General features: G+C 48.2%; 1 protein-coding gene across 2 annotated transcripts in view; it reads left to right on the top strand.

The window, feature by feature from the left end:
- The window catches only part of HID1 (HID1 domain containing), a 155334-nt gene that overhangs the window by 110726 nt on the left and 23958 nt on the right, over positions 1 to 20650 (top strand). For both annotated transcript variants that reach the window (XM_053708878.1, XM_053708879.1), the window contains exons 9-12: positions 6454 to 6594; positions 8179 to 8269; positions 14304 to 14455; positions 17424 to 17502. In XM_053708878.1, coding sequence (XP_053564853.1) covers positions 6454 to 6594; positions 8179 to 8269; positions 14304 to 14455; positions 17424 to 17502 — 463 coding nt within the window. The remainder of the gene's footprint in view (positions 1 to 6453; positions 6595 to 8178; positions 8270 to 14303; positions 14456 to 17423; positions 17503 to 20650) is intronic.

The following is a 20650-nucleotide window of genomic DNA, read 5'->3' as shown; positions in this document are numbered from 1 at the left end:
TTAAAAGAGGAGTATGATTTCAGTTGGGGGGGACAGTTTGCAGGCTTATCTGCTTCAGGTATGATCAGTCACTTTTCTAACAAGACCTAGTAATGCTAGAAGACTGTCAGTGTTCCCTTATGGGATAGGTAAGCCATTTTCTAAGACTCAGTTACAGAATTAAGGCTTATAAATTGGGCTCTATGCTGGTTGACACTATTGTGGGCTAAATCGATTAACTTATATCATATTTATATGACATTTGGAGTGTTTTGCAAACTTTGAAACACTTTGGGGACGTTTATTTGCGCCTGGCAGTTGTTTAGACGCCTAATCTTGTCAAAAAGGCCCCTTCACTCTAGAATGCAGAGGGAGGAGGCCTCATGTTCGCGCCTCAGTTGTGCAGTTACTTTCTTTAGGCAGTGCAGGCAGCTTCACGTGAGAGGGTCCAGTGGCTTAGAAAAGGACTCAGAGAGGCTTAATTCTGTGGTGAATAACCCCTAAGGAAGGTAAAAGCTGCAGCAAAGTCTGTGGCAGGGACTGTAGTGTGTTTAAATCGGTCAATTGGGATTATTAGCTCCGGTTTGGTCATTTAAGGGTTAAGAGACTTGAAATTTGGTGTGCAATACTTTTAAAGCATTAAGACACTGGGGTATAAATTTCATAAAGATGGGATATTTCTTTGATAGTTTTTCGATCATTCAGAAATAAAGTGTGCCCTTTTTACTATTTAAAGAGACAGTAACGGTTTTGTTTAAAATTGTTTTTATTGCATTAAAAGCCTGCCTAAGTCTGTTTAACATGTCTGTACCTTCAGATAGCATATGTTCTGTGTGTATGGAGGCCAAGGTGGTTCCCCCATTAAATGTATGTGCGAATTGTGCCATGGCGTCCAAACAAAGTAAGGACAGTACTGTCACATTTAATAAAGTTGCCCAAGATGATTCTTTAAATGAAGGTAGTGGGGATAGTTCATCATCCTCTCCTTCTGTGTCAACACCAGCTTTGCCCACGCAGGCGATACCTAGTACATCTAGAGCGCCAATGCTTGTTACTATGCAGCAATTAACAGCAGTAATGGATAATTCTCTAGCAGCTCTTTTATCGAAACTGCCAGCATTTCCTAGAAAGCGTGATTGCTCAGTTTTAAATACAGAGGATGAGCAAGTAGGCGCTGACGATAATTTATCTGTTATGCCCTCACATCAATCTGAGTTGGCAGTGAGGGAGGGTCTGTCTGAGGGAGAAATTTCTGACTCAGGAAAAATTTCTCAGCAGGCAGAACCTGATATTGTGGCATTTAAATTTAAGCTAGAACATCTCCGCGCCCTGCTTAAGGAGGTGCTAGCTACCCTTGATGATTGTGATACTTTGGTGATTCCAGAGAAGTTGTGCAAAATGGATAAATTCTTAGAGGTCCCAGTGCACGCTGATGCTTTTCCGATACCCAAGAGGGTGGCGGACATAGTGACTAAGGAGTGGGAGAAGCCAGGTGTACCTTTTGTTCCCCCTCCTATATTTAAGAAAATGTTCCCCATTGTCGACCCCAGAAGGGATGCATGGCAAACGGTCCCTAAGGTAGAGGGGGCAGTTTCAACGTTAGCTAAGCGCACAACTATTCCTATAGAGGATAGTTGCGCTTTCAAAGATCCTATGGATAAAAAATTGGAAGGATTGCTTAAGAAGATTTTTGTTCAGCAAGGTTTCCTTCTTCAACCAATTTCGTGCATTATTCCTGTCACCATGGCGGCGTCTTTTTGGTTCGATGAACTAGAAAATTCGCTCCAAAAGGAGACTCCATATGATGAAGTCATGGACAGAATTCACGCACTAAATTTGGCTAATTCCTTTATTTTGGATGCCGCTTTTCAATTAGCTAAATTAGTGGCGAAAAATTCAGGTTTTGCAATAGTGGCGCGCAGGGCGCTTTGGCTAAAATCTTGGTCGGCGGATGTGTCGTCCAAAACAAAATTGCTTAATATTCCTTTCAAAGGTAAGACCCTTTTCAGGCCAGAATTGAAGGAGATTATTTCAGACATCACTGGGGGAAAGGGCCATGCCCTCCCACAGGATAGGCCTTTCAAGGCTAAGAATAAGTCTAATTTTCGTTCCTTTCGCAATTTCAGGAACGGACCGGCTTCTAACTCTGCAGCCTCTAGACAAGAGGGTAACGCTTCCCAGCCTAAACCAGCATGGAAACCATTGCAAGGCTGGAACAAGGGAAAACAGGCCAAGAAGCCTGCTGCTGCTACCTAGACAGCATGAAGGGGTAGCCCCCGATCCGGGACCGGATCTAGTAGGGGGCAGACTTTCTCTCTTTGCTCAGGCTTGGGCAAGAGATGTTCCGGATCCCTGGGCACTAGAAATTGTCTCTCAGGGGTATCTTCTAGAGTTCAAGGAACTTCCTCCAAGGGGAAGGTTCCACATGTCTCGCTTATCTTTAGACCAGATAAAGAGACAGGCATTCTTAAGTTGCGTAGGAGACCTATTAAAGATGGGAGTGATACACCCAGTTCCAACAGCGGAACAAGGTCTGGGTTTTTACTCAAACCTGTTTGTAGTTCCCAAAAAAGAAGGAACTTTCAGGCCAATTCTGGATTTAAAAATTCTAAACAAATTCCTCAGAGTTCCATCATTCAAAATGGAAACCATTCGGACGATTTTACCAACGATCCAGGAGGGTCAATATATGACTACCGTGGACCTAAAGGATGCATACCTGCATATTCCTATCCACAAAGATCATCATCAGTTCCTGAGGTTCGCCTTTCTGGACAAACATTACCAGTTCGTGGCTCTTCCGTTCGGTTTAGCCACTGCTCCCAGAATTTTCACAAAGGTGCTAGGGTCCCTTCTAGCGGGCCTAAGGCCGCGGGGCATTGCAGTAGCACCTTACCTAGACGACATTCTAATTCAAGCGTCGTCCCTTTCCAAAGCAAGGGCTCATACAGACATTGTTTTAGCCTTTCTCAGGTCTCACGGGTGGAAGGTGAACATAGAAAAGAGTTCCCTGTCTCCGTCCACAAGGGTTCCCTTTCTGGGAACAATAATAGACTCTGTGGAAATGAAGATTTTTCTGACAGAGGTCAGAAAGTTAAAGCTTCTAAACGCTTGTCGAGTTCTTCAATCTATTCCTCAGCCCTCCATAGCTCAGTGCATGGAGGTAATAGGACTAATGGTTGCGGCAATGGACGTGGTTTCTTTTGCTCGAATTCATTTAAGACCATTGCAACTGTGCATGCTCAAACAGTGGAATGGGGATTATGCAGACTTGTCTCCCCAGATTCAAGTGGACCAGAATACCAGAGACTCACTCCTCTGGTGGTTGGCTCAGGATCACCTGTCTCAGGGAATGAGTTTCCGCAGACCAGAGTGGATCATTGTCACGACCGACGCCAGTCTTTCAGGGTGGCGCGCGGTCTGGGGCTCCCTGAAAGCTCAGGGTCTATTGTCTCGGGAAGAGTCTCTTCTCCCGATAAACATTTTGGAACTGAGAGCGATATTCAATGCACTCCTGGCTTGGCCTCAACTAGCGAAGGCCAGGTTCATAAGATTTCAGTCGGACAACATGACGACTGTAGCGTACATCAATCATCAGGGAGGAACAAAGAGTTCCTTGGCGATGAGAGAGGGGCATTCCAGATATGGATCTGATGGCGTCTCGTCAGAACTCCAAGGTTCCTCGCTACGGGTCCAGATCCAGGGATCCCAAGGGACACTAGTAGATGCATTGGTGGCGCCTTGGTCGTTCAATCTAGCTTATGTGTTTCCACCGTTCCCTCTCCTTCCCAGGCTTGTAGCCAGGATCAAACAGGAGAAGGCCTCTGTGATTCTAATAGCTCCTGCATGGCCACGCAGGACTTGGTATGCAGACCTGGTGAATATGTCATCGGCTCCACCATAGAAGCTACCTTTGAGGCAGGATCTTCTAGTACAAGGTCCATTTGAACATCCAAATCTAGTTTCTCTGTAACTGACTGCTTGGAAATTGAACGCTTGATTCTATCTAAGCGTGGGTTTTCAGATTCGGTTATAGATACTCTGGTTCAGGCCAGAAAACCTGTGACTAGGAAAATTTACCATAAGATATGGCAAAAATATATCTGTTGGTGCGAATCCAAGGGTTACTCTTGGAGTAAAATTAGAATTCCTAGGATACTTTCCTTTCTCCAAGAGGGTTTGGATAAAGGTTTGTCAGCTAGTTCTCTAAAAGGACAGATATCTGCTCTGTCTGTCTTGTTGCACAAACGTCTGGCAGCCGTGCCAGATGTACAGGCGTTTGTACAGGCATTAGTTAGAATCAAGCCTGTCTACAGACCTATGACTCCTCCATGGAGTCTAAATTTAGTTCTTTCAGTTCTTCAAGGGGTTCCGTTTGAAGCTTTACATTCCATAGATATTAAATTACTATCTTGTAAAGTTCTGTTTTTGGTTGCTATTTCTTCTGCTAGAAGAGTTTCCGAATTGTCTGCTTTGCAGTGTACTTCACCCTATCTGGTATTCCATACAGATAAGGTAGTTTTACGTACTAAGCCTGGTTTTCTCCCAAAGGTGGTTTCCAATAGGAATATTAACCAGGAAATAGTTGTTCCTTCTCTGTGTCCGAATTTAGTTTCGAAGAAGGAACGTTTGTTACATAACTTAGATGTAGTTCGTGCTTTAAAATTCTATTTAGAAGCAACAAAGGATTTCAGACAGACTTCTTCTTTGTTTGTCGTCTATTCTGGTAAGGGGAGAGGTCAGAAAGCTACTGCTACCTCTCTTTCCTTTTGGCTAAAAAGCATCATCCGTTTGGCCTATGAGACTGCCGGCCGTTAGCCTCCTGAACGAATTACAACTCACTCTACTAGAGCTGTGGCTTCCACATGGGCCTTCAAGAACGAGGCTTCTGTTGAACAGATCTGTAAGGCAGCGACTTGGTCTTCTCTGCATACTTTTGCCAAATTTTACAAATTCGATACTTATGCTTCTTCGTAGGCTGTTTTTGGGAGAGAGGTTTTGCAAGCTGTGGTGCCTTCCGTTTAGGTTACCTGACTTGTTCCCTCCCTTCATCCGTGTCCTAAAGCTTTGGTATTGCTTCCCACAAGTAAGGATGAAGCCGTGGACCGGACACACCAATGTAGGAGAAAACAGAATTTATGTTTACCTGATAAATTTCTTTCTCCTACGGTTTGTCCGGTCCATGGCCCGCCCTGGCTTTTAGTCAGGTTTAAAATTTTTATTTTTCTGTACACTACAGTCACCACGGCACCTTATGGTTTCTCCTTTTTCTCCTAACCGTCGGTCGAATGACTGGGGGGAGGAGCCAGAGGGGGGGCTATATGGACAGCTTTTGCTGTGTGCTCTCTTTGCCATTTCCTGTAGGGAATGAGAATATCCCACAAGTAAGGATGAAGCCGTGGACCGGACACACCGTAGGAGAAAGAAATTTAGCAGTTAAACATAAATTCTGTTTTTTCTGATGTGTGTGTGATCATTATTATCTGTGTGTGATCATTATTTGATTATCTGTGATCATTATCTGGTGTGTGTGATTATTATCTGATCTCTGTGTATGTGTGTGTGATCATTATCTGATCTCTGTGTGTCTGATCATTATCTGATCTCTGTGTGTGTGATCATTATCTGATCTCTGTGTGTGTGTGTGTGATCATTATCTGATCTGTGTGTGTGTGTGTGATCATTATCTGATCTGTGTGTGTGTGTGTGTGTGATCATTATCTGATCTGTGTGTGTGTGATCATTATCTGATCTGTGTGTGTGTGTGTGATCATTATCTGATCTGTATGTGTGTGTGTGATCATTATCTGATCTGTGTGTGATCATTATCTGATCTGTGTGTGATCATTATCTGATCTGTGTGTGATCATTATCTGATCTGTGTGTGATCATTATCTGATCTGTGTGTGTGTGTGATCATTATCTGATCTGTGTGTGATCATTATCTGATCTGTGTGTGATCATTATCTGATCTGTGTGTGATCATTATCTGATCTGTGTGTGTGTGTGATCATTATCTGATCTCTGTGTGCTTGTTCTGATCTGTGTGTGTGTGCTTACTCTGTGTGAGTGCTTGTTCTAATCTGTGTGTGTGTTCTGATCTGTGTGTGTGTGTGCTTACTCTGTGTGAGTGCATGTTCTCATCTGTGTATGTGTGTGTTTGTTCTGATATGTGTGTGTGCTTACTCTGTGTGAGTGCTTGTTCTCATCTGTGTATGTGTGTGTTTGTTCTGATATATGTGTGTGTGCTTACTCTGTGTGAGTGCTTGTTCTCATCTGTGTGTGTGTGTTTGTTCTGATATATGTGTGTGTGCTTACTCTGTGTGAGTGTTTGTTCTGATCTGTGTGTGTGCGTTTGTTCTGATCTGTGTGTGTGTGTTTGTTCTGATCTGTGTGTGTGATCATTATCTGATCTTTGTGTGTGTGCTTACTCTGAGTGCTTGTTCTCATCTGTGTTCTATCTCTGTTATACAGGACTTTCAGTTTATCCTAAAAGGTGTGGCTCGGCTGCTTTTGAACCCACTCTCCCAGACATACTTACCCAACTCCACCAAGAAAATCCAGTTCCATCAGGAGCTACTTGTCTTATTCTGGAAGCTGTGTGACTTCAACAAGGTGTGGTGAGAGGCTTGCTGTATTAGTGCTCTACTTCTTTAGACCTTCCCTCTCCCTGCATGTCATGTTTACTCCCGCCCCTGCCTCTTTCTCCATGTCTTCCCCCTCGCTGTCTCTTTCTCCCTGTCTTCCGCCTCCCTGTCTCTTTCTCCTTGTTTTCCCCTCGCTGTCTTTCTCCCTGCATCCCCCCTCGCTGTCTCTTTCTCCCTGCATCCCCCCTCGCTGTCTTTTTCTCCCTGCATCCCCCCTCGCTTTCTTTTTTTCCCTGCATCCCCCCTCGCTTTCTTTTTTTTCCCCTGCATCCCCCCTCGCTTTCTTTTTTTCCCTGCATCCCCCCTCGCTGTCTCTTTCTCCCTGCATCCCCCCTCACTGTCTCTTTCTCCCTGAATCTTTCTCTCTGGTCCCTGACTGTTCAGCTCACCCTCTGGTCCATTGCTCCTTAGCTCTCCCTCTGGTCCCTGACTCTCCCTCTGGTCCCTGACTCTCCCTCTGGTCCCTGGCTCCTCAGCTCTCCCTCTGGTCCCTGGCTCTCCTCAGCTCTCCCTCTGGTCCCTGGCTCTCCTCGGCTCTCCCTCTGGTCCCTGGCTCTCCTCAGCTCTCCCTCTGGTCCCTGGCTCTCCTCAGCTCTCCCTCTGGTCCCTGGCTCTCCTCAGCTCTTCCTCTGGTCCCTGGCTCTCCTCGGCTCTCCCTCTGGTCCCTGGCTCTCCTCGGCTCTCCCTCTGGTCCCTGGCTCTCCTCGGCTCTCCCTCTGGTCCCTGGCTCTCCTCAGCTCTTCCTCTGGTCCCTGGCTCTCCTCAGCTCTTCCTCTGGTCCCTGGCTCTCCTCAGCTCTCCCTCTGGTCCCTGGCTCTCCTCAGCTCTTCCTCTGGTCCCTGGCTCTCCTCAGCTCTCCCTCTGGTCCCTGGCTCTCCTCGGCTCTCCCTCTGGTCCCTGGCTCTCCTCGGCTCTCCCTCTGGTCCCTGGCTCTCCTCGGCTCTCCCTCTGGTCCCTGGCTCTCCTCGGCTCTCCCTCTGGTCCCTGGCTCTCCTCGGCTCTCCCTCTGGTCCCTGGCTCTCCTCGGCTCTCCCTCTGGTCCCTGGCTCTCCTCAGCTCTCCCTCTGGTCCCTGGCTCTCCTCAGCTCTCCCTCTGGTCCCTGGCTCTCCTCAGCTCTCCCTCTGGTCCCTGGCTCTCCTCAGCTCTCCCTCTGGTCCCTGGCTCTCCTCAGCTCTCCCTCTGGTCCCTGGCTCTCCTCAGCTCTCCCTCTGGTCCCTGGCTCTCCTCAGCTCTCCCTCTGGTCCCTGGCTCTCCTCAGCTCTCCCTCTGGTCCCTGGCTCTCCTCAGATCTCCCTCTGGTCCCTGGCTCCTCAGCTTTCCCACTACTCCCTGGCTCTCCTCGGCTCTCCCTGCAGTTCAAGGCTCTCCTCTAGCTTTTCTTGATTCATTACACCTCCTCCAATCTCTTACTTCCTTTTCCCTTCTCATTCCCCAGTCTTTTGTTCTGTGTGTCATCTCTGGATCCCTTTAAATCTGCAGTTTCAGCTTTCTTGTTCTCCCTCCACCTCTCTTTAAATTTCTGATTCTCACATTCTCCCTTTCCACCCACAGAAGTTCCTGTTCTTTGTTCTGAAGAGCAGTGATGTGCTGGACATTCTGGTCCCCATTCTGTATTTCCTGAATGATGCGAGAGCGGATCAGTGTGAGACTGCTGTCCCCCACCACCACCTGAGGCACCACATTGCTTACACTCTATTCCTGTCTGCTGTCCTCCACCACCACCACCTGAGGCACCACACTGCTTACACTCTATTCCTGTCTGCTGTCCTCCACCACCACCACCTGAGGCATCACACTGCTTACACTCTATTCCTGTCTGCTGTCCTCCACCGCCACCTGAGGCACCACACTGCTTACATTCTATTCCTGTCTGCTGTCCTCCACCGCCACCACCTGAGGCACCACACTGCTTACACTCTATTCCTGTCTGCTGTCCTCCACCGCCACCTGAGGCACCACACTGCTTACACTCTATTCCTGTCTGCTGTCCTCCACCGCCACCTGAGGCACCACACTGCTTACACTCTATTCCTGTCTGCTGTCCTCCACCACCACCACCTGAGGCATCACACTGCTTACACTCTATTCCTGTCTGCTGTCCCCCACTGCCACCTGAGGCACCACACTGCTTACACTCTATTCCTGTCTGCTGTCCCCCACCACCACCTGAGGCATCACACTGCTTACACTCTATTCCTGTCTGCTGTCCCCCACTGCCACCTGAGGCACCACACTGCTTACACTCTATTCCTGTCTGCTGTCCCCCACCACCACCTGAGGCACCACACTGCTTACACTCTATTCCTGTCTGCTGTCCTACACCACCACCTGAGGCACCACACTGCTTACACTCTTTTCCTGTCTGCTGTCCTCCACCACCACCTCAGGCACCACACTGCTTACACCCTATTCCTGTCTGCTGTTCTCCACCACCACCTGAGGCACCACGCCGCTTACACTCTATTCCTGTCTGCTGTCCCCCACCGCCACCTGAGGCACCACACTGCTTACACTCTATTCCTGTCTGCTGTCCTCCACCACCACCACCTGAGGCACCACACTGCTTACACTCTATTCCTGTCTGCTGTCCTCCACCACCACCACCTGAGGCACCACACTGCTTACAACTCTATTCCTGTCTGCTGTCCCCCACCGTCACCTGAGGCACCACACTGCTTACACTCTATTCCTGTCTGTTGTCCCCCACCGCCACCTGAGGCACCACGCTGCTTACACGCTATTCCTGTCTGTTGTCCCCCACCGCCACCTGAGGCACCACGCTGCTTACACGCTATTCTTGTCTGTTGTCCCCCACCGCCACCTGAGGCACCACACTGCTTACACTCTATTCCTGTCTGCTGTCCCCCACCGCCACCTGAGTCACCACACTGCTTACACTCTATTCCTGTCTGTTGTCCCCTACCGCCACCTGAGGCACCACACTGCTTACACTCTATTCCTGTCTGTTGTCCCCCACCGCCACCTGAGGCACCACACTGCTTGCACTCTATTCCTGTCTGCTGTCCTCCGCCACCTGAGGCACCACACTGCTTACACTCTATTCCTGTCTGCTGTCCTCCACCACCACCACCTGAGGCACCACACTGCTTACACTCTATTCCTGTCTGTTGTCCCCCACCGCCACCTGAGGCACCACGCTGCTTACACTCTATTCCTGTCTGCTGTCCCCCACCACCACCTGAGGCACCACACTGCTTACACTCTATTCCTGTCTGCTGTCCTACACCACCACCTGAGGCACCACACTGCTTACACTCTTTTCCTGTCTGCTGTCCTCCACCGCCACCTGAGGCACCACGCTGCTTACACTCTATTCCTGTCTGCTGTCCACCACCACCACCACCTGAGGTGCCACACTGCTTACACTCTATTCCTGTCTGTTGTCCCCCACCACCTGAGGCACCACGCTGCTTACACTCTATTCCTGTCTGCTGTCCACGACCACCACCACCTGAGGCTCCACACTGCTTACACTCTATTCCTGTCTGCTGTCCCCCACCACCACCTGAGGCACCACACTGCTTACACGCTATTCCTATCTGCTGTCCTCCACCACCACCTGAGGCACCACGCTGCTTACACTATATTCCTATCTGCTGTCCTCCACCACCACCTGAGGCACCATGCTGCTTACACTCTATTCCTGTCTGTTGTCCCCCACCACCTGAGGCACCACGCTACTTACACTCTATTCCTATCTGCTGTCCTCCACCACCTGAGGCACCACACTGCTTACACTCTATTCCTGTCTGTTGTCCCCCACCACCTGAGGCACCACGCTACTTACACTCTATTCCTATCTGCTGTCCTCCACCACCTGAGGCACCACACTGCTTACACTCTATTCCTGTCTGTTGTCCTCCACCACCTGAGGCACCACGCTGCTTACACTCTATTCCTGTCTGCTGTCCTCCACCACCTGAGGCGCCACACTGCTTACACTCTATTCCTGTCTGCTGTCCTCCACCACCTGAGGCACCACGCTGCTTACACTCTATTCCTATCTGCTGTCCTCCACCACCTGAGGCGCCACACTGCTTACACTCTATTCCTGTCTGCTGTCCTCCACCACCACCTGAGGCACCACACTGCTTACACTCTATTCCTTTCTGCTGTCCTCCACCACCACCTGAGGCACCACACTGCTTACACTCTATTCCTTTCTGCTGTCCTTCACCACCACTTGAGGCACCACACTGCTTACACTCTATTCCTGTCTGCTGTCCTCCACCACCACCTGAGGCGCCACGCTTCTTGCACTCTATTCCTGTTCTCTCTCTTTCTGATTTTTCTCCCACTGTAATTCATTCTTAAAGGGTTATGTTACTGATATGCTAAATCGTTAAAAAGTGATGCAGCTTAAGTGAAAAAACTGACTAGAAGATCTCATGAATATGTCTAAGAATTCTTAGTAAAACTTTAACTGAGGAGGGAAATAAATTGACTGTGCCTGCACATACCAGATGCACACTGCCTTGCAAGTCCTGGGACAAGCATCCTGATAGGCTGCTTAAAGTTCCTCTGTAACAGAATGTGGCTACTGGTGACATTTCTGGTAAAACTTTTACTTGATTCAGCATTTTGGTTACATGTCCCTTTTACTACTTATTACTCTCTTCCTTATCATACAATCCTGCTTGGATCCTATCTTCCCTTTTTTTTTTTTTACTCTTTCTTCATCTTTCACTTGTCCTGTCATTCATCCTGGTGCCCTCTCATTTGTTCACTCTGTTCTTTTTTCCTTCCATCCCGGCAAATCATCCTGGTGCCCTCTCATTAAAGGGACATTAAACACTAAACAAATGCTAGATAGAATTATGAATTCAAAGAACAGATTAGTCTGAGAATAACATGTAGATGTATTTTTTTAAAGTTTCATTAGCTGTTTAAATATTAAGAAAATAATTGTAAAGTTTCAGTGTCTATAAAACAATGGGAGCTGCCATTTTACCGTCACTGCTGTGATTAATTAAGGACAGTTATATATAGGTCATTAGAGTGTGCAACTGTGGTCTGCACTTCCATTTGTAACAGAAACTGATAAGCACATGATTGTCAGAATGAAATTACAGGAAAAGGGGGCATAATAAATAACGAAAGTATATTGCTGAGTTTTTTTATATATACAATTTATCATTTTATATTGCCATCTCAAAGTGTTTAATGTCCCTTTTAAGCTCCTTCTACCCCTCATATTTTGCTGATCCTCCACTCATATTTTTTTTTTCTCAAGTATTTACTTTTTCCTTCATGTTTATTATCTCTTTATTTTTAGTCTAACTCAATTACATGTTCCTCTACACATTCTCTCTGTCTCTCTCTTCTGTTTCCTCTTTTCTTTCTCTTTGTCCTTTCCTACTTGCACCTCCCATTTCTTTTATTCCTTCACCTTTCTCTAATTCCACTCAAATTCCCTTTTGCTCTCTCCTTTGATCATTTACTCTCTCTAGTGTGTGGATTTCTTTAATTTTTCAATTTCACATTTAGGCATTTCTTCATATCCCATCTTCATTTCATCTATTCACATCCTCTCTCTATCGGGGCTGTCTCTCTATCGCTCTCTCTGTAGCGCGCTCTCTCTATTGCTCTCTTTAGCGTGCTCGCTCTATTGCTCTCTTTAGCGCGCTTGCTCTCTCTTTAGCGCGCTTGCTCTCTCTTTAGCGCGCTTGCTCTCTCTTTAGCGCGCTTGCACTCTCTTTAGCGCGCTTGCTATCTTTAGTGCGCTCTCTCTTTAGCTCTCTCTCTCTTTCGCTCGCTCTCTCGCTCTCTCTTTCGCTCGCGCTCTCGCTCTCTCTTTCGCTCGCCCTCTCTCCTTCGCTCGCGCTCTCTCCCCTTTGCGCTCTCTCTCCTTTGCGCTCTCCTTTGCGCTCTCCTTTGCGCTCTCCTTTGCGCTCTCCTTTGCGCTCTCCCTCCTCCGCGCTCTCCCTCCTCCGCGCTCTCTCTCCTCCGCGCTCTCTCTCCTCCGCGCTCTCTCTCCTCCGCGCTCTCTCTCCTCCGCTCTTTCGCGCTCTCTCCCTTTCGCTCGCTCTCTCTTCTCCGCGCTCTCTTTCCCTCTCGCGCTCTCTCTCTTTCCCTCTCGCGCTCTCTCTCTTTCCCTCTCGCGCTCTCTCTCTTTCCCTCTCGCGCTCTCTCTCTTTCCCTCTCGCGCTCTCTCTCTTTCCCTCTCGCGCTCTCTCTCTTTCCCTCTCGCGCTCTCTCTCTCTTTCCCTCTCGCGCTCTCTCTCTCTTTCCCTCTCGCGCTCTCTCTCTCTTTCCCTCTCGCGCTCTCTCTCTCTTTCCCTCTCGCGCTCTCTCTCTCTTTCCCTCTCGCGCTCTCTCTCTCTTTCCCTCTCGCTCTCTCTCTCTCTTTCCCTCTCGCGCTCTCTCTCTCTTTCCCTCTCGCGCTCTCTCTCTCTTTCCCTCTCGCGCTCTCTCTCTCTTTCCCTCTCGCGCTCTCTCTCTCTCTTTCCCTCTCGCGCTCTCTCTCTCTCTTTCCCTCTCGCGCTCTCTCTCTCTCTTTCCCTCTCGCGCTCTCTCTCTCTCTTTCCCTCTCGCGCTCTCTCTCTCTCTTTCCCTCTCGCGCTCTCTCTCTCTCTTTCCCTCTCGCGCTCTCTCTCTCTCTTTCCCTCTCGCGCTCTCTCTCTCTCTTTCCCTCTCGCGCTCTCTCTCTCTCTTTCCCTCTCGCGCTCTCTCTCTCTCTTTCCCTCTCGCGCTCTCTCTCTCTCTTTCCCTCTCGCGCTCTCTCTCTCTCTTTCCCTCTCGCGCTCTCTCTCTCTCTTTCCCTCTCGCGCTCTCTCTCTCTCTTTCCCTCTCGCGCTCTCTCTCTCTCTTTCCCTCTCGCGCTCTCTCTCTCTCTTTCCCTCTCGCGCTCTCTCTCTCTCTTTCCCTCTCGCGCTCTCTCTCTCTCTTTCCCTCTCGCGCTCTCTCTCTCTCTTTCCCTCTCGCGCTCTCTCTCTCTCTTTCCCTCTCGCGCTCTCTCTCTCTCTTTCCCTCTCGCGCTCTCTCTCTCTCTTTCCCTCTCGCGCTCTCTCTCTCTCTTTCCCTCTCGCGCTCTCTCTCTCTCTTTCCCTCTCGCGCTCTCTCTCTCTCTTTCCCTCTCGCGCTCTCTCTCTCTCTCTTTCCCTCTCGCGCTCTCTCTCTCTCTCTTTCCCTCTCGCGCTCTCTCTCTCTCTCTTTCCCTCTCGCGCTCTCTCTCTCTCTCTTTCCCTCTCGCGCTCTCTCTCTCTCTCTTTCCCTCTCGCTCTCTCTCTCTCTCTCTTTCCCTCTCGCGCTCTCTCTCTCTCTCTTTCCCTCTCGCGCTCTCTCTCTCTCTCTTTCCCTCTCGCGCTCTCTCTCTCTCTCTTTCCCTCTCGCGCTCTCTCTCTCTCTCTCTTTCCCTCTCGCGCTCTCTCTCTCTCTCTCTTTCCCTCTCGCGCTCTCTCTCTCTCTCTCTTTCCCTCTCGCGCTCTCTCTCGCGCTCTCTTTCCCTCTCTCTTGCGCTCTCTCTCGCGCTCTCTTTCCCTCTCTCTTGCGCTCTCTCTCGCGCTCTCTCTTGCGCTCTCTCTTGCGCTCTCTCTTGCGCTCTCTCTTGCGCTCTGTCTCTTTCGCTCTGTCTCATTCACCCCCTTATATTTTGAGCTCCACTGTTTTTCTCCTCCTCTGTTGTCATTGTGCTAATTTTTTCACTGCTTTTTCAGCTCGAGTGGGACTTATGCACATCTGTGTGTTCATCCTGTTGCTGCTCAGTGGGGAGAGAAATTTTGGGGTCCGTCTGAATAAGCCGTACTCTGTGAGGGTCCCCATGGATATTCCAGTATTCACAGGGACACACGCTGACCTTCTTATTGTGGTGAGTGTGCATTGTGTCCCAAGTACAAATTAAGCCTGCTGTGTAGAGGTATTAGGCAGTGTTTTACTGGGAACACGATAGAACAGCGTGCCACAGCATTGTGCTGTGGTGAGAGGAGCAGCTTGCCCCAGGATTTAGCGGTGGTGGGAGGAGTTTGCCCCAGGATTTAGCGGTGGTGGAAGGAGCAGTGTGCTTGATACTTAGCAGTGGGAGGAGCAGTGCGCTCGATACTTAGCAGCAGCAGGAGTAGTGTGGCACAGTATTTAGCAGTAGTGGGAGGAGCAGTGTGCCACAGGATTGAGTGGTGGGGGGAGGAGCCATATGCTACAGGAGCGATCAGTGGCTTGAAGAGCAGTGTGCTCTCTTCTTAGCAGTGGGAGGAGCAGTGTGCTCGATACTTAGCAGCAGGAGGAGTAGTGTGCCACAGTATTTAGCAGTATTGGGAGGAGCAGTGTGCCACAGGATTAAGGGGTGGAGGGAGGAGCCATATGCTACAGGAGCGATCAGTGGCTTGAAGAGCAGTGTGCTCTATACTTAGCAGTGGGAGGAGCAGTGTGCTCTATACTTAGTGGGAGGAGCAGTGTGCTCTATACTTAGCAGTGGGAGGAGCAGTGTGCCACAGTATTTAGCAGTGGTGGGAGGAGCAGTGTGCCACAGGATTGAGTGGTGGGGGAGGAGCCATATGCTACAGGAGTGATCAGTGGCTTGAAGAGCAGTGTGCTCTATACTTAGCAGTGGGAGGAGCAGTGTGCTCTATACTTAGCAGTGGGAGGAGCAGTGTGCTCTATACATAGCAGTGGGAGGAGCAGTGTGCTCTATACATAGCAGTGGGAGGAGCAGTGTGCTCTATACATAGCAGTGGGAGGAGCAGTGTGCTCTATACATAGCAGTGGGAGGAGCAGTGTGCTCTATACATAGCAGTGGGAGGAGCAGTGTGCTCTATACATAGCAGTGGGAGGAGCAGTGTGCTCTATACATAGCAGTGGGAGGAGCAGTGTGCTCTATACTTAGCTGTGGGAGGGAGCAGTGTGCTCTATACTTAGCAGTGTGCCCTTAGCAGTGGGAGGAGCAATGTGCCCTTAGCAGTGGGAGGAGCAGTGTGCTCTATACTTAGCTGTGGGAGGAGCAGTGTGCTCTATACTTAGCTGTGGGAGGAGCAGTGTGTTCTATACTTAGCTGTGGGAGGAGCAGTGTGCTCTATACTTAGCAGTGGGAGAAGCAGTTTGCCCCAGGAATTAGTGGTGGTGGGAGAAGCAGTTTGCTTGATACTTAGAGAGGAGCAGCGTGCTCAATACTTTACAGTGGGAGAAGCAGTTTGCCCCAGGATTTAGTGGTGGTGGGAGAAGCAGTTTGCCCCAGGATTTAGTGGTGGTGGGAGAAGCAGTTTGCCCCAGGATTTAGCGGTGGTGGGAGGAGCTGTGTGCCACAGGATTGAGTGGTGAGGGGAGGAGCCATATGCTACAGGAGTGATCAGTGGTTTGAAGAGCAGTGTACTCTATACTTAGCAGTGGGAGGAGCCGTGTGCGCTATACTTTGCAGCGGGAGGAGCCGTGTGCGCTATACTTTGCAGCGGGAGGAGCCGTGTGCGCTATACTTTGCAGTGGGTGGAGCCGTGTGCGCTATACTTAGCAGTGGGTGGAGCACTGTGCTCTATACTTAGCAGTGGGTGGAGCACTGTGCTCTATACTTAGCAGTGGGTGGAGCACTGTGCTCTATACTTAGCAGTGGGTGGAGCAGTGCGCTCTATACTTAGCAGTGGGTGGAGCAGTGCGCGCTATACTTAGCAGTGGGAGGAGAAGTGTGCGCTATACTTAGCAGTGGGAGGAGCAGTCTGCTCTATACTTAGCAGTGGGAGGAGCCGTGTGCTCTATACTTAGCAGTGTGCTCTATACTTAGAGAGGAGCAGTGCGCTCTATACTTAGCAGTGGGAGGAGCAGTGTGCGCTATACTTAGCAGTGGGAGGAGCAGTGCGCTCTATACTTAGCAGTGGGAGGAGCAGTGCGCTCTATACTTAGCAGCCGGAGGAGCAGTGCGCTCTATACTTAGCAGCCGGAGGAGCAGTGCGCTCTATACTTAGCAGCGGGAGGAGCAGTGTGCTCTATACTTAGCAGTGGGAGGAGCAGTGTGCTCTATACTTAGCAGTGGGAGGAGCAGTGTGCTCTATACTTAGCAGTGGGAGGAGCAGTGTGCTCTATACTTAGCAGTGGGAGGAGCAGTGTGCTCTATACTTAGCAGTGGGAGGAGCAGTGTGCTCTATACTTAGCAGTGGGAGGAGCAGTGTGCTCTATACTTAGCAGTGGGAGGAGCCGTGTGCTCTATACTTAGCAGTGGGAGGAGCCGTGTGCTCTATACTTAGCAGTGGGAGGAGCCAAGTGTTCGATACTTAGAGAGGAGCAGTGTGCTCGATACTTAGAGAGGAGCAGTGTGCTCGATACTTAGAGAGGAGCAGTGTGCTCGATACTTAGAGAGGAGCAGTGTGCTCGATACTTAGCAGTGGGAGTAGCAATGTGCTCGATACTTAGCAGTGGGAGGAGCAGTGTGCCACAGTATTAGCAGTGGTGGGAGAAGCCATATGCTACAGGAGTGATCAGTGGTTTGAAGAGCAGTTTGCTCTATACTTAGCAGTGGGAGGAGCAGTGTGCTCGATACTTAGGAGCAGTGTGCTTGATACTTAGAGAGGAGCAGTGTGCTCGATACTTAGAGAGGAGCAGTGTGCTCGATTCTTAGAGAGGAGCAGCAGTGTGCCACAGTATTTAGCAGTGGTGGGAGGAGCCATATGCTACAGGAGTGATCAATGGTTTGAAGAGCAGTTTGCTCTATACTTAGCAGTGGGAGGAGCAGTGTGCTCGATAATTAGCAGTGGGAGGAGCAATGTGCCTTAGGTTTGGGGGTTAAGAAGAGTCTGTGTAATTAATACAAGGGAGCAAGGTAACTTCTGACTATAATTTACTTGTTTGTTTCTTCCTAGGTGTTTCACAAGATTATCACTAGTGGCCACCAGCGACTGCAGCCCCTGTATGACTGTCTGCTCACCATCATTGTAAATGGTACCTGGCAAATAGATCTGTTCCTTCTTTACTAGAGCTAGAAAAATGTTGCTTCCTATCCGGACATTCACTGCATTAGGTCTCTAGGCTTCTACAGAGCAGCTCACTTTTTTACTCAGACCTAACCCTTGTGCCCAGATGACTGCTTACACTAATAGTGGGCATATGCAGTTTGTTATAGATACTGTATTGTAGCTATGTTATAGTAGAGCAGGTGGTAGCATTAAAGGGCCTTAATACCCAAATGTTTAAACACTTGAAAGTGATGCAGCATAGCTGTAAAAAGCTGACTAAAAAATATCTCCTGAACATCTCTATGTAAAAAAGGAAGATATTTTACCTCAAAAGTTCCTCAGTAGCCACCTCCCATTGTAAAGGATTTCTAAGCAGCATATTAGTATGTCTAGCTTAGGGGATGAGCCTTGTGAACTCTCATATTATTTCACCAATCAGGTAAAGGAAGCTTACTATGAAATCTCATGAGAGTTAAGTCAAATCTCATGAGATCACAGTAAGAGTTCATGACCTCAGCACTGCTGATGCTGATTGGCTGCTGTTCATGTCTTCATTTTTTTATTTTTTTTTACCTGCAGCTGGGCAGCAACTGAGTATAACTTTTTACACAGAACTTACTCTGCTGAGCTGAGGAGATTGTGAGGTAAAATATCTTCCTTCTTTACATAGAGATGCTCAGGTGATATTTTCCTGTCAGCTTTTTACAGTTATATTGCATCAGTTTCAAGTGATTTAGCATATGAGTATTATGTCCCTTTAAACTTTTGCAATCAGTTACTGCTGAAATCTATCTTGTCTGGTTTAGACATTGTGTTATCTGTATATGCTTAAGGTTTCCATTATTTTCCAGTAGGTGGCACTGTTAGACTTATTTACATGTGAGGTGCACTAATTTGCCTCAAAGATCTCTCCCTCGCTAGACAAAGATATTGCTAACAAATAAGCGCTTTCCTTCCAACTGACCTCTGCTATTTTTTCACATGGCCTTAGAGAAGTGTATTCTTTTGAATGCAGTCATGTGATTTACTTCTGTTACTGTTGTTCATATGACAGAACGTTAACCTGTTCAGGTACTCACAACTGTATAGTCACACACTGTCTCCATCTCCTGTGTGATAGGTTCACTTCTCACCTTTATTTCTCTGTTTTCACTCAATGTTACCTCTCTTTATTCCTCCCAACACAAGGTCCTCTCTTTTACCCTGTCAGCATGAAGTCCTTTCTCATTTCAATTCCCCACATTATGACTTGTCTGCTCTCTCAGCAAGGGACCCGATGATCTGAAGGTCTCTGGGCTTGTGAGATTATTTAAAGTGATCTAAAACTTAAACTATTCTCTCAACAATATTTGTAATACAAAGATAAATGATGGGCACTTTCATTGATCTAAATCATTGTAGATGCTAAAATATATAAATAATTACCCTTTCATTTTGTTATTCATTCCGCCGTTCCTCCGCCCGCAACGAAATAGTCTATTTCTTTTTTAAGACACGATGAGTCCACAGATCATCTTAATTACTAATGGGATATCCACCTCCTGGTCAGCAGGAGGCGGCAAAGAGCACCACAGCAGAGCTGTTAAATAGCTCCTCCCTTCCCTCCCACCCCAGTCATTCTCTTTGCCTACGTTAGTGATAGGATGTGGTAAAGTGAGGTGTTAGTATAGATTCTTCAATCAAGAGTTTATTATTTTTTAAGTAGTGCAAGATTGTGCTGCTTTGTTCTAGGTTGTAGCCGTAGTCCAAATCAGTCTCTTCAGTAGAGCAATGGTGGCTTTAGAGCAATGGGAACTTGTTGGACATAATTCTCACTGCGCCTCCCATACATTGATGCTGCCCTAATCCTGAAGTAAGATGACTCAGGTTTTATCTTTATCCTCAGGGCTATGGGAGGGAGAGGACCTCTTAAACCTGCTGGGCTGCCCTGCTGTCGGGCAGATTTTAAAGGTAAGTGCTAACTTTTTTATTCTACGTCTGAGAGTAGTTTCCAGCTTAGCTAAGAGAACTACGATACCCTTTGAGGATAGTTGGGTTTTACAAAGGTCCTATGGACAAAAATTAGAAAACGGATGTACACCAGGGCTTACAATGGCAACCAGCTGTGTACTTTGCTACCATCACTAGTGCGATATTGGTTTGATGCGTTGTCTGGTGCTAATAAGTCAGAAACTCCACTGGATAAAAATCCAGGATAGGATAAAAGCTTTCAAATTGGCTAATTCCTTTATTTCGAATTCTTCCCTTCAAGTTATCAAACTGGGAGCATAGGTTTCAGGTTTCTCTGTTCCAGCTCAGAGCCTTATGGTTAGAGCCTTGTTCTACGGATGTATGCTCTAAGTATAGGCTTTTAGCGATTCCTTACAAGGGGAAGACCTTGTTTGGACCTGGCTTGACGGAAATCTCTTTTTGGAATTATTATTTTTTTTTTTTTAAATCCAAATAGCCTGCTGTTGAATCAAAGACAGCATGAAGGACATGCCCCCGGTCTGGGACCGGATCTTGTAGGAGGCAGACTTTCCGTCTTCGCTCAGGCTTGGGTTCGAGATGTTCAGGATTCCTGGGCAATAGAAAATAGTGTCCCAGGGATACAAAATAAAATTCAAAAGTTTTCCTCCCAGAGGCAGGTTTCTGTTTTCAAGATTATCTGCAGATTAGACAAAAGGAGAAATGTTCTTACACTGCGTAGGAGACCTCTCAGTCCTGGGAGTGGTTGTTCTAGTTCCAATACAGGTACAGGGTCTGGGTTTTTTATCCCAATCGGTTTGTGGTTCCCAAAAAAGAGGGAACCTTCAGACCACTTTTTAGATCTCAAGAGTCTAAACAAATTTCTTAGTGTACCGTCCTTCAAGATGGAAACTTTTCGTTCCATTCTTTCCTTGATCCAAGAGGGTCAATTTATGACAACAGTGGATTTAAAGGATGCGTACCTTCATGTGCCATTCACAAGAATCGTCTTAAGTTCTAAGGTTTGCATTTCTGGAAAAGGAGACAAGGGATTCTCTTCAATGGTGGTCGTCTCTTCCAGGGAACCTGCTTTCGCAGACCATCTTGGGTTATTGTGACAACAGACGCCAGCCTTCTTGGGTGGGTAGCAGTCTGGGGCACCCTAAGGGCTCAGGGGGTTTGGACTC

This window comes from Bombina bombina, chromosome 1 (assembly GCF_027579735.1).
Source record: "Bombina bombina isolate aBomBom1 chromosome 1, aBomBom1.pri, whole genome shotgun sequence".
In the NCBI taxonomy this organism is placed as follows: Eukaryota; Metazoa; Chordata; class Amphibia; order Anura; family Bombinatoridae; genus Bombina; species Bombina bombina.
Note: the sequence above shows the minus strand (reverse complement) of the source record. Positions and strands in the feature narration are given on the sequence as shown.